Source organism: Symphalangus syndactylus, chromosome 7 (assembly GCF_028878055.3).
Source record: "Symphalangus syndactylus isolate Jambi chromosome 7, NHGRI_mSymSyn1-v2.1_pri, whole genome shotgun sequence".
NCBI lineage: Eukaryota > Metazoa > Chordata > Mammalia > Primates > Hylobatidae > Symphalangus > Symphalangus syndactylus.
In genome coordinates this window covers 123,960,840-123,974,657 of record NC_072429.2, presented here as the reverse complement: position 1 = coordinate 123,974,657, position 13,818 = coordinate 123,960,840, and the positions used below count along the sequence as shown (strand labels likewise).

The 13,818-nt window shown below is 40.9% G+C and overlaps 1 protein-coding gene across 8 annotated transcripts in view; it reads right to left on the bottom strand.

Moving 5' to 3' along the window:
- The window catches only part of NSMCE2 (NSE2 (MMS21) homolog, SMC5-SMC6 complex SUMO ligase), a 281,791-nt gene that overhangs the window by 261,859 nt on the left and 6,114 nt on the right, over positions 1-13,818 (bottom strand). For 4 of the 8 annotated variants that reach the window (XM_063642945.1, XM_055287235.2, XM_055287232.2 and 1 more), the window contains 2 exons: positions 9,642-9,737; positions 9,301-9,471 (listed from right to left, as the gene is read on the bottom strand). In XM_063642945.1, coding sequence (XP_063499015.1) covers positions 9,301-9,457 — 157 coding nt within the window. In that variant the 5' untranslated portion in view covers positions 9,458-9,471; positions 9,642-9,737. Of the gene's footprint in view, positions 1-9,300; positions 9,472-9,641; positions 9,775-12,229; positions 12,315-13,818 lie in introns of those variants that run through there. The other 4 variants (XM_063642944.1, XM_055287231.2, XM_055287234.1 and 1 more) reach the window with 2 other exon arrangements.

Below are 13,818 nucleotides of genomic sequence, written 5' to 3'. Positions count from 1 at the left end.
GACAGAGTCTTGCTCTACTGCCTAGGTTGCAGTGCGGTGGCGTGATCTCGGCTTGCTGCAACCTCTGCCTCCTGGGTTCAAGCAATTCTTGTGCCTTAGCCTCCCAAGTAGCTGGGATTATAGGCACGCACCACCACACCCAGCTAATTTTTCTATTTTTGGTAGAGATGGGGTTTCACCATGTTGGCCAGGCTGATCTGGAACTCCTGACCTCAAGTGATCTGCCCACCTTGGCCTCCCAAAGTGCTGGGATTACAGGTGTGAGCCACCGCAACCAGCCTCAAAACATTTTGAACATAAAAGGTTTAAGCAAAATGCTTATCCCTTTTTCATAAAATAAGGTGATGGGTGATAGGGTTATGGATGATCACAATTTTCTGGGAGTTTTTTTTCACCCATACTTACCAAATTTCTAGATTTAAGAATGTCTTATTCAGGAACAAAACTAGAATCTTACCCCCAAAGCACCCAGATTTAAAGCTATTCTCTCAAGGAAATGCTTAACATTTGCAAATGTAAAAGGTCAGTTATTCATGAGGGCACTATGTCCCTGACCATGTACTTTTTCACTTTGCTGGTTGTTTTTTACTCATCATGAACTCTGAAGTAACTGCCACACAGCAAAAACTTTGTTTTTTGCCTAGGTGGGGACTAAGGCAAGACAAAAGGAACTAGATCTAAAAAGGTGATGACTCTTAGCCAGAACACAAGTTGTGGATATATGAAAGAACAGACTATCATTCAATCAATTTGATGTATCACTTCCATGAGTCAGGACTGTAACCAGCTGCAAAGAAGAGCAAACATGACAGCTGTTGCTTAGCCAAACAGGGGTTTCTTTTCCTGCCATTACAAGAACTGAAAGTAAGACAGTCTAGGGTCAGAACAAGGCCCTGAAAGGTCCCAGCTCCTTCCCCCCATGACCATACATGACCTCCATGAGAGGATGTTTCAGAAAAAGCATGCAACCTCATTTGGGTATTAAAAAAAAAAAATCAGATAACATTATCCTCAAAAAAAAAAAAAAACCCAAAATTATCTAAGCAAAACATCGCTAAATGTTATTTGACTGCACAGGCCATGACGCTGGCACAATACATTTTTTATGAAGTGTAATGGTGAAGGGCAGTAACTATGAAGTCAGACTGTTTATAATCAAATCCCTACTCAAACACTTAACTAACTTTGTGACCTTAAAAAATACATGTAACTTCACTAAGCCTCAATTTTTCTCATGTGTAAAGTGGGGACAGCAACAGTCCCTACTGCACAGGATTACTGTTAGGATCAAATGAGACAGCACATGTAAAAAGAGCACCAGTTAAGCATGTAACAAATTCATCATCATCACCATACTTTAGCATAGCTCAACAAATATCCAATTAACTGCCTGACCATAGTAACTGTAATCTTTCTGCCCTATAGCTCCAAAATCACAGAAAGAAAAGCAATATATAGAGAAAACTTTAATCCTTTACTTCTAAATGTTGCTATCAAATATTTAGCAAGAATCTGGTAAAACTTTTAATCCTCATGCACATACAGTTTTGTAGAATTGCAGAGCATTAACCAAACCTCTGAAGCCCATTCACAGACTTGCCCTGGCAGAGAGGCATGAGAAGAGAGGACACATCTTTGAAAACTACAAAGATGTAGTTTACATCTTTGAGGTACATTAACATTTTAGAGAAGGGAGATTCCTCAAATTTACTTGACTAAACCTAAAGAGCTTACTAAAACTGCTTAAAAATGATTTTAAAATAATTCCAGTTAATTAGGTCAGTATATCCTGTGTAAGATGGCAGAAAAGTACATAATAAACTCAAAAACCTGAAAAAAATAAGCTTCGGTAATCTGAAAAAAAAATCTCCTAATGTAACAAATTTCATTTCCCAGTTACGTCAAATAAAGAAGGTAATACTAAAATATCAACAAATTTAGAGAAAAATGAATAAACATGGTAGGGGTGAGTCTAACTGCCTAGACACCATATATTCTAACATAACACAGGCAAAGGTGATCATTTCAAATAAGCTAGAAAGTTGAACAGGGACAAACACCTGGTATAGGAATTAGGAATCTGCAACCAAAAAGAAACAAAATAAAACACATCACCACCCTAGTTCTTGGGAGCAAGAATCTCCTTTACCAACAACTTAATAATACAACAACAGGATAATTTCACGGCAAAGTGATAAAATGATACCTATGTGATCATTATCATTTGGTTTATCAAAGTTCACTCTGATTTGAGATGAAATCAGGCAACCCAAAAAGTCAACGATCTCATAAAACTAAGGAAAACAGAGTATTTCTGTTCTGAGATAATCCATGAAATTCCCCACTTGCTCTTCTGCACTTTAATCTCTCCCTATCCATTCGCTGTTGTCCAACACACCCACCAGTCAACTCAAACTCAAATGCACACCAAATTACTAATAACAGCTAACAATTACTGAGCACTTAGTACTGTTCTAAGTAATTTGTAAAATATTATCTCACTAATCCCCACAATAATGCCTTTTATAAATAGGAAACCTGAAGCAAATGGAGGGTAGAGAATTTGCCCAAGGTCACAAGGATAAGTGAGGGCACTGGGATAAGAACCCAAGCAATCATCTATTACACTATTATGCCTGTATTACAATGAGGGTATAAGATACATAGCACACAAATCAAATCCTTTTTACCTTAGTTACAATACCTTAGTCAAAGTTACTTTCTCTTTCACTTGAGCTACTGACATAATCTCCTCTTTGGCCACCTGAAGTCTCTCCTTCCTCAGTACTGCCATGGGCAGTAATCTTTCTAAAACTGGATCTTACCATATTTTTTCCTCTACTTTAAACCTTCCAACGATAAGGTTCAAACTCCTTGGCAAAGCATCACATTACAGGCAATCAATGTTCACTTAATGATTGAATAACAAGTATATGTCTTATTTCCTACCTAGACTGTAAACAACTCAAAGGAAGAAACCTTTATTTATCTTTGCAGTTTTGGCTAACATATCTGATGAATTAGTGACTTAGCTGGACTCAGTCTTAAACAGACTTCCATCCATCTTTCTTACCCTCTTCAGATCACAGGCCCTTCTTCTAAGTTCTGACCCTCAAATTTTACTAATTGCTGGTTGTCATATATGATAGCTATTGAATTAACACTGTGGCTAAGAGCGCTTAGCATATATTATCTCATTTAGTCCCAGCAATCTTATGAAGCAGGCATTTTAATCCTATTTCACAGGTAAGAAATTAGAAGCTGAAAGAAGTTAGGTACCTTACTCAAAGTTACAGAACTTAAGACAAAGTTAGGACTGGACCCAATAGCAAGCGTGCACTTAAGTGCTGATACTGGCTGCCTTAGTACTGGCTGCCTTCTACAAGTCTTTCATCTACTGTTACAGGCTGAGCTACCCTCCAATTTCCTTAAACAACCGGTGTTTTCCTACTCTCTGGGTCCTTGGACAGCACCTCAGTCTGGTATCACATTAACACTGCCCCCCAACAAGCTCTTTCTGAATTACCCCAGTGGGAGTGATTGCCCTTGGCTTTCTCTCTGCAGAGGACTTCTCATGTCATCTACCTCCTATTCATAAGCAATCAAACTCAGTTTGTTCTCAGTGTGGTCTTCTGAGCTGTTTCAGGCGGTCCGTGGGTCAAAACTATTTTCATCATAATTTCTTCTGGGCCCCTTCAGGGGGGATCCACGGGTGCAAACTATTTTCATCATAATTTTTTTTTTTGGAGACAGGCTCTGGCCCTGTTGCCCAGGCTGGAGTACAGTCATGTGATCTCAGCTCATTGCAACCTCTGCCACCTGGGCTTAAGCTGTCCTCCCATCTCAGCCTTCTGAGTAGCTGGGAGTACAGGTGTGCACCACCATGCCTGGCTAATTTTTGTATGTTTTGTAGAGACAGGGTTTGCCATGTTGCTCCAGGCTAGTATCAAACTCCTGAGCTCAAGCAATTTGCCCGGGTTGGCCTCCCAAAGTGCTGGGATTATGGGTGTCAGCCACCAGGCCTAGCCTATTTACATCATAATTTTAAGATGCTATTTGTCTGGGTTTGTTTGTCTTTCTTTTTCTTTTTTAACTATGTTGGACATTTGTACTAAAGGTGCAAAAGCAATTGTGGAAAAAACTGCTGGTGCCTTAGCAAAAATCAGAGCAGTGGCACCAAACTGTTGCACTCTAATAGATCACTGTATTCCTCTCTACCAAGCACTCATAGTAAAACAAATGCTAGTTTCATTTAAGAATGTCCTTGATAGGCCAGGCGCGGTGGCTCATGCCTGTAATCCCAGCACTTTGGGAGGCCGAGAAGGGTGGATCACAAGGTCAGGAGCTCAAGACCAGCCTGGACAACATGGTGAAACCCCATCTCCACTAAAGATACAAAAATTAGCTGGGCATGGTGGTGCGTGCCTGTAATCCCAGCTACTCAGGAGGCTGAGGCAGGAGAATAGCTTGAACCCAAGAGGCAGAGGTTGCAGTGAGCCAAGATCGTGCCACTGCACTACAGCCTGGGACAGAGCAAGACTCCATCTCAAAAAAAAAAAAAAAAAGAATGTCCTTGATAAAACAGTACAATATAGAACAATTCACAGACAAACTATGGTTATACAGGTTTGGGTTATCTGAAAGACATTTTCTCAAAAATGAAGAAAGTGAGCCTGTGCAACCGTAATTTCAAAGACAACAACTAACAGCATTTGTTGCTAATGGTAAAATGAAAGTTTTTTTTTTTTTTTGAGACAGAATTTTGCTCTTTCACTCAGGCTGGTGTGCAGTGGCGTGATCTCGGCTCACTGCAATCTCCACTCCCGGGGTTCAAGCGATTCTCCTGCCTCAGCCTCCCGAGTAGCCGGGATTATAGGTGCCCACCACCACGCTCAGGTAATTTTTGTATTTTTAGCAGAGACAGGTTTTCATCATGTTGGCCAGGCTGGTCTCTCTAACTACTGAACTCAGGTGATCCCCCGCCTCGGCTTTCTAAAGTGCTAGGATTACAAGTGTGAGCCACAGCACCCGGCCAAAATGAAAGTTGTTGGTTTTTTTTTTTGAGATGGAGTCTTGCTCTGTCGCCCAGGCTGGAGTGCAGTGCCGTGATCTCTGCTCACTGCAACCTCCGCCTCCCAGGTTCAAGCTATTCTCCTGCCTCAGCCTCCTGTAGCTGGGATTACAGGTGCACACCACTATGCCCGGCTAATTTTTGTATTTTTAGTAGAGATGGGGTTTCACCATGTTGGTCAGGCTGGTCTCAAACTCCTGACCTCGTGATCTGCCTGCCTCGGCTTCCCAAAGTGCTGGGATTACAGATATGAGCCACCACACTCAGCCCAAAATGAAAGTTTTAAAGAAAAAATTAGAACTTTGAAAAATTTGTGTTCACCATTATAAATTTGAGAGCGTGCGACTTTTCTGATAAGATCAGTGGTGATATTAGTTATTTGCAGCTTTATAACATCTTTTCTGTTTTCTCATTGTTCTAGTATTTTAATATGTGTTTGTCTTCCCACTAAGATGGTAAACTCTATGAAGGGAAGAACTACTTAATACTTGTTTACGTCCTCTTTAAAACCTACAGCTGAATTATACACAGAATAGTCACTGGGTAAGTTTATGTTGACTACTTTGTTATTCTGACTCCTGGTATTAGTTAAAATGTGTGTGTGTGTGTGTGTGTGTGTATGTATTCACATACGTATTGAGTTCATAAGAAGTATATGAATATATGTATTCATATACGTATTGAGTTCATAAGAAGTCCAGGCTCCTGGTGACTCTGTATCTGTCTAAGTTGTTCGGTTCACTTTTTTTCCCATATAACTTGCTCAAAATTTTTCTTAAATTAACTTTTTTTGGTAAATGCAAAATCAAGTATTTGCTGTAAAATTAATCCAAATACTAAAAAATAAATACATCTTTCTTTTAAAAATTACTTAATGACAACCTTTAGCACTAAAGCAGAGGTTGACAAACTAAGGCCTGTGAGCCAAATCCGGCCCACTGCCCGTTTTTGTAAATAAAGTTTTATAAGACCACAGCCATGCTCATTCATTTACATACCGTCTATGGTGGGTTTTGCACCACAACAGCGGGTTGTGACAGAAACCACATGGCCTACAGAGCTGAAAATATTTGTTATCTGGCCCTTTACAGAAAAACTGCCAACTTCTGCTTTAGAGCATGACCTTTCAAAAAATGATGTTTATAATTCTTTTTAAATTGCACAAAGTATGTTGTATTTTACAACAAAATATACTTCTTATTTAAAACAAAACAAAACAAAACCAAGAGAAAAAAAAAGAACTCCGTAGCTAAAACTCTCAGGAATCTTCAAAGAGAATCCTGAAAAAAACTGATACAATCTCCCAAGGGGTTATATTCCAGTCTTCTCTATTATGGTTTAAGATTTTATTATGACTTTTATCCAGGCCTATCTATCAAAGCCAAATTATGATCACCAAAAACATACTCAAAAACAGACTAGGCAGGGTTAAAACATTTGGAGGCCACCCACTAAAAAGATTATGAGTGACACCTGCTGTTAGCCATAAATGAGTAACTGTATGGAGCTGGTCCACCTGCCATGAATGACTGAAAAACTAAACAAAATATATGAAACAATAGCTATGGGACAGTAGGACAAAGGAGGGACAGGATTGTAATTACTGCAATAAGGGAAAACTGGGAAAAGTCTTCCAATTGCCTCCTCCCTGCACAAGGGAGGAGGAATCCAAGGGAGTTTTTGAGACAGAGTCTCACTCTGATCCCCAGGCTGGAGTACAGTGGCACAATCTCGGCTCACTGCAACCCCCTTCTCCCAGGTTCAGGCAGTTCTCCTGCCTCAGCCTCCCCAGTAGCTGGGACTACTGGCATCCTCCACCATGCCTGGCTAATTTTTGTATTTTTAGTAGAGACAGGGTTTCGTCATGTTGGCCTCAAACGCCTGACCTCAGGTGATCCTCCTGCTTCGGCCTCCCAAAGTGCTGGGATTACAGGTAGGAGCCACCACACTCAGCCTAGCACAGCAGTCTTGAAGGATTGAGGAGACAGAGACTGCAGTTCAGGGAGGATGAGGTAGCCAGCAGGGTTTGCAAGAGAGGGAGGGAGCTATGCAGATAAAGAGCTCTAGGAATCTGCACTGGGGTCCCCTTGAGTCTGATGCTGAGTCCTAAGATGCTGAGGAACAAATGCTGACAGCTATAAAGTGAACAACTCCCAGGTTCAGTCACATAGGACCTAGGACCGGGAGACATTCAAATTCCATCCAGCCAGAGTAGAGCTATCTCACTGAAGCCTCAGGGCAATCAACAGAGACTCCAGAAGGGCCATGCTTTGTAACAAGGCTAAATTAGCCCTAACATAAAGGCTATACTAAAATTGCCCTAACAAAGCTTAAAGACAAGCCTGGAAAGGATCAGCCTAATCAATCCACAATCACTTAGCTGCCTACCAAACAAATTCCAACACTATTTAAAAGAGGACAACAAGCAGGGCGCGGTGGCTCACGCCTGTAATCCCAGGACTCTGGGAGGCCGAGGCAGGTGGATTACCTGAGGTCGGGAGTTTGAGACCAGCCTGACCAACATGAAGAAACCCCATCACTACTAAAATTACAAAACTAGCTGGGCATGGTGGCGCATGCCTGTAACCCCAGCTACTCAGAAGGCTGAGGCAGGGGAATTGTTTGAACCTGGGAGGCGGAGGTTGCAGTGAGCAGAGATCGCACCATTGCACTCCAGCCTGGGCAACAAGAGTGAAACTCCATCTGAAAAAAAAAAAAAAAAAGACAACAAAATCCAAACACTCAACAATGTAATACTCATAGAGATGACAGAATTAACATTCAAGGATATTAAAATAGCTATTATAAACATGCTCCATATACTCAAGAATGTAGAGGAAAATATGGACACAATGAAGAAAGAAATGGAAGACTAAAAAAAGATTCCACTTAATTCTTTGTTATGTCTTCAACAATTAAAAATACAATAACTGAAATTTTTAAATTCACTAAATGGAATTATCAGATTAGACACTGCAGTAGACAAGATGAATGAACTTAGCAATAGAAATTATTCAAATTGGAGCTAAAGAGTAAAAAGACTGGAAAAAATCTATCAAGTCCCACCGATTTATGGGACAATATTAACCCATCTAACATACATGAAATGTGAGTCACACAGAAGGAAAGGAGAGCGGAGGAATAAAAAAATATATATTTGAAGAAATAGCAGCAGAAATTTTTCCAAATTTGATTCAAAAAACTATAAGCTGACAGATCCATAAATCTCAAACAGTATCAGTCAGGACAAAAAAAATCACACCAAGGCACATCACAAATTGCTCAAAACCTATGCCATTAAAAACAAAACAAAAGGATCATGCTGCTCCTCTGACTCCATGTGTAAAATAAAATAAAAACGATTCTACTCCAAAGAAAGCAAATAACACCTTTTTTCTCTTTTTTTTTTTTGAGACGGAGTCTTGCTCTGTTGTCCAGGCTGGAGTGCAGTGGCTCGGTCTCGACTCACTGCAACCTCCACTTCCCGGGTTCAAGCGATTCTCCTGTCTCAGCCTCCCAAGTAGCTGGGATTACAGGCACCTGCCACCACACCTAGCTAATTTTTTTGTATTTTTAGTAGAGAGGGGGTTTCACCATGTTGGTTTTGTAATTTTTAGTAGAGAGGGGATTTCACCATATTGGCCAGGCTGGTCTCAAACTCCTGACCTCGTGATCTGCCCGCCTCGGCCTCCCAAAGTGCTAGGATTACAGGCATGAGCCACTGCACCCGGCCTGCAAATCACATCTTTCTAGATCTTCTTGATTGAACAAATGTAGGTAAAATTCATTAAAGTTGAACTTTTCTCATTTTTGTTGAGGCCTTCCTTTGCTGGTATCCCTAGCATAAGCTTAGTCTATCTACTGGGTAATCAAATATGACCAAAGTATAAACTACTGGAAAATAACAATATCATAATAAATTTATATACCTTACACTTCACAAATGTCAAATACTTTGGATTGTATGCTCCTTGGGGTCAGGATCTTCAAATCTTTGCCCATACATTTCTAGTGCAGTTTCTCATGGAACTTAACTGTCTGAACACACATGAATGAGTCAATCTTATTTCACCTTCAGTACTCTGCTGCCGTGTGTAGAACAAGATGAGAAAACAGATGCCTAGGGGGTTAAATCATTCCCCCAAGGATACTCAAAAGGCACCCCCAGATAAATACCACCACACAGTGTTACCTCAAAGTAGACACAAAAGAGGTTTAATTTTACTTACTCCGACTTTCCACAAGATCCAAAGCAACACTAGAAGCTGTGTCCATACCAGAGTTGATACAGGCTTGGAAGTTTTTCAAGGAGGAGAGAGCAGACTCTACACCACTGAAGGAGATGAAACCAGTTGAACCTGAATTTGAACTGGAACGTCCTGGCATCTTGAAATTAGTACCTAAGTTTTCAAACACAATGAAACAAGATTCATAAGTCAGAATAATAAGTGCACAGGAAAATATTAATAAAACTGCTGTAAACATTCAAACAAATGTATCCAATATCTCATAAGTGCCACACTATTCTGTATATCCTATAGAGAAGACACCAAATCATTGTGCCACTCACCTGGGCCACCAAACACAGCTGGACTCAATATACGGGGAAGGTAAGTGTCCTCAGTTTTCGGAGGGAGATTACCCTCTTCCAAAAGAGTGCTTGATTCTGTGAAGAAGTCAACAACAGCACAGTTCTTAAAAGCCTACAAGATAAATGGGTTAGAAAAAGTAGACCACTCATATGATGCAATTTTCCAAAGAGAAAAAAATACTAATAAAATAGTTTATTAGTAAACTATTTTGAAAACCTGTAATCGTTAAACTATCCAACATATATGCATACTGAATTCTGGAAACTGTAAAAAAAAGAGAAAATATATATTCCTGCCAGTTCCTCTGGCTTCTAACAGATTAATAGACCTGGTGAGATCCCAGAGTCAGTGAAAGCAGAATTTCCCTATAAACTTGTCTTCTGGCAGCACATCCACTATAACAGTTTCAGTTATTACCTTCATATTTAACACTTCCTAATCTATATCTTCAACCACAATTTGTTTCAGCTTAGTAAAGCAATGTAAAGCTGCCTACAAAAGGACATCTCTGCTTAATTCAGAAGCCATTTGAAATTCAATCCACTGAAACCAACTAGAAAAGTGGGGAGAATTCACAGTTTTAAAGGGATGGGAGGGCTATTAATAAGGCTGTATGGCAGCAGAAAAAGGGGTATTTTCATGGAATCAGATAGACATAACATGAAGACTGCTAAACATCTCTGAACCTCAGCTTTACCATCTTTAAAATGGAAAGGAATAATCATGGTATGGTACAGCATACAGTACACAATTAATTAGCATTAGAGCCTTCCCTTCTGCCCTTCCTAAGTGGGGAACTGTGTAGTATCTCTGGCATTTCCAACCACATCATTGCTACCACCTTCATCTCACAGCTGAACTACTATTGCAGTTTCTCCATTATTAGTCCTTTTTAATTAGGTTCATTCATTCATTCACTCTCAAGTATTGAGTACCTACCATGTCAATCATGAGACCCATTCAAAAATCCACAGGATATAAAAAGAGAAGGGTATAGAGACACACAAGATGCACAGAGATGCATAAGATTTCTAATTTGAAGTGTTTGTTTACCACAAACATCCACAGCACAACTCATTGTCAATTCAAATATTTAGTATCTCCTTAAGTGCCAGGCACTTCCTTTAGCATGAGAATACCACAGTTTTCAAGATGAGCACTCTTAAGACTCTCCTTTTAAAGCATTATTTTGTTATTCTAATTTGATGAAAACCTATCATGAGCCAGGCACTATCCTAGGCACTAGAAATATTCAGCCTTTGGCCAGGCTCAATGGCTCACACCTGTAATCCCAGCACTTTGGGAGGCTGAAGCAGGAGGGTCACCTGAGGTCAGGAGTTCGAGACCAGCATGGCCAACATGGCAAAACCCTGTCTCTACTAAAAATACAAAAATTAGCAGGGCATGGTAGCGGGCACCTGTAATCCCAGCTACTCGGGAAGCTGGGCAGGAGAATTGTTTGAACCTGGGAAGCGGAGGTTGCAGTGAGCCGAGATCGTGCCACTGCACTCCAGCCTGGGCGACCGAGCAAGACACGGTCTCAAAAAAATAAAAATAAAAAAAATTCAGCCTCTACTCCCAGGGGCTCACCACTGAGCAGGAGAGACAGAGATAAAACATAAACTTGATAATTAAAGCAACATGGGAGTTCCTGCAAAACTGAGGCACAGATAAGAAAATGCTCAACTTTGCCTGACCGGATCAAAGAAGGGAACATAGAACTAAGTTTAAAGGATAAAAGACGAAGTTTAACAGATGGAAGGGTAATGGAGAAGGGCATTCAGGCAAAGGAAAAGGCAGGTAGGAATGAAGAGCACAATCATTGCAGAGTACATAACTCAAGACAATACTTGACTTTTCCTGATTCTTTATGCTCTTTTATGACTCCTCTCACTACAAACTTCCAACACTTCCAACTCTATCCTCACTCTCACTGAAAGATCTTGTTTCCTAATTTCCTGACGAAACAGAAGCAGTCAGAAGAGAGATTTTCCAAGCTCCCACCGCTTACCTCTCCACCTATCAGCATCAGTTCTCATACACTCTGCTTTCCCTCCTGTTAAAATGAATAAACTGTTGCTCCTAGACAAGGCCACCTCCACTCCAATTATCCACTAGATCCTATCCCTCCCTCCCTACTCTAAGACATTCTCCCAGCAATTCTCCCTGCTTTCCTGCATCATTAAATTTTCCCTCTCTACTGAATCATTCCCTTCAACAAACAAATACACCGTTACTTCTCCTATCTCAAAAACATCCTCCGACTTTCCTCCCACTTACCCCTCTGGTTACCAGCCCCATTTCTCTACTCAGCCTTAGAGCAAAACTCCTTGTAGATTTGTCTACATTTGTCTCCAAATCCTCTCCTTCCATTCCCTTTGGAACCCACCCCCACTAGGTTTCCATCTCTATCACTCCATTGCAACTGCTCTTGTCAAGGTCACTTGACAAGACTTAATGTTAAATTTGTTATCAATGCTCAGCCCTATCTCCTTTGACCTATCAGCCAGCAGTATGCAACACAATTAATCACTCCCTTCCTGATGCACTTTCTGCACCTGCCTACCTTGTTCTCGTTCTCATTCTCCTTTCTGTTTCCTCTCCATCTCCTTGAGCTCCATATGTTGTAGGGTCCCAGGTTCAGAATCCAAGCTTCTTTTTCTTCTCCTTCTATACCCAAATCAAATACAGCCCTGTGTCAGGGCTATGCCTTCTTGCTTCCCTCTGCCACGATACTTGTGCCCTAGATATCTACTAGGTCAATTCCCTTACTTCCCTAAGGTCTCCTTTTGAGTATCACCTCATCAGTAAGGCCTTTCCTGGCCATCTGATATACAACGGCAAGCCCTCCCAATCTCCACCCCCAGGCATTCCCACCCTTCTGCTTCTTTTTTATCTTTCCTCAAGGCAGGTACTGCCAAAAAACATTCTTGTATTTATTAGGTTTATAGTGTCTAGTCCCCAATTACACTGTAAGTTCCTTAAACTTACAGACTTTTTGACTTTTTCTGTTTTGTTCACTGCTGTATTCCAAGCACCTAAAACAATGCATGGCACATAGTGGCCATTCAACAAAGGCTTGCTGCAAGAAGGAATGAATGTAATACTGTCTAGGTATCTCCAGCACCTAAAACAGCACATGTCTCCAAAACTGTAGTATAGGTGGTATGCCCAGGGCTCAGTGCTCTGATCTCTCTTTTCCATCCTCTCCCATCCACCTAGTGTTCCCAACTAGACCCATTACATCTAAATACCATTGGTAAGATCACTCCAGAACTTAAAATGTCCAACATGGAAGGCCCACGTTCCTTCTCTCCCGCCCTACCCCTCTCCCAAACCTACTCCTTTTACAACCTGCCCCATCTTACTAAATAGCAACTCCATCCTTCCATTTGTTGAACCAAAACTCTTGGTTCATACTTGATCCTTCTCCTCCTCCCCTCATATCCTATACCAAACTCAACATCAATTTGGCCAGCTCTGTAGTCAAAGTATCTCCAGAATCCAACCACCCTCACCAATTCTACTGATAACACCATGATTCAAACCATCACCTCTTGCCTGAATTACTCCAGCAGTCTCCTATCTGGTCTCCCTGCTCTCAATCTTGCCACTTCCACCCAATTCTCAACACAGCAGCCAGAGTAAACCTTTGAAAATATACGTAAGATCATGTGACTCCTCTGCTCAAAAACTCCTAAGGACTTCCTGACTCACCAGGTGTAATGGCCAAAGAGCTTCATAATAACTGACAATAGTGGTTCCCCAGATGGTTCCTGACCAAGTGTCACCAGCATCACCTATGAACTTGTTAGAAATGCAAATTCTCAGGCCCCAACAATCTATGTTTTAACAAGTCCTCTATGTAATTCTAACTCTGATGTATCTAGGAGACATGCAGTGTCAGTGTATCGAATCATCTGATGGGCCCATTAAAACACTGATTGCTGGACCTCACCCTCAGAATTTCTAATTCAGTATGTCTGGGAAGGGACCTAAGAATCTGCATTTCTAACAAATTTCCAGGTAATGTAGATTTTGCTGATCCAAGAATCACACTTTGAAGACCACTGTTCTACATTATCTGGCCATTGCTAGTCCTTTAATAACCCAGGCATGCTTCACCTGAAGGTCTTTGAGCTTCAGAGACAGAGA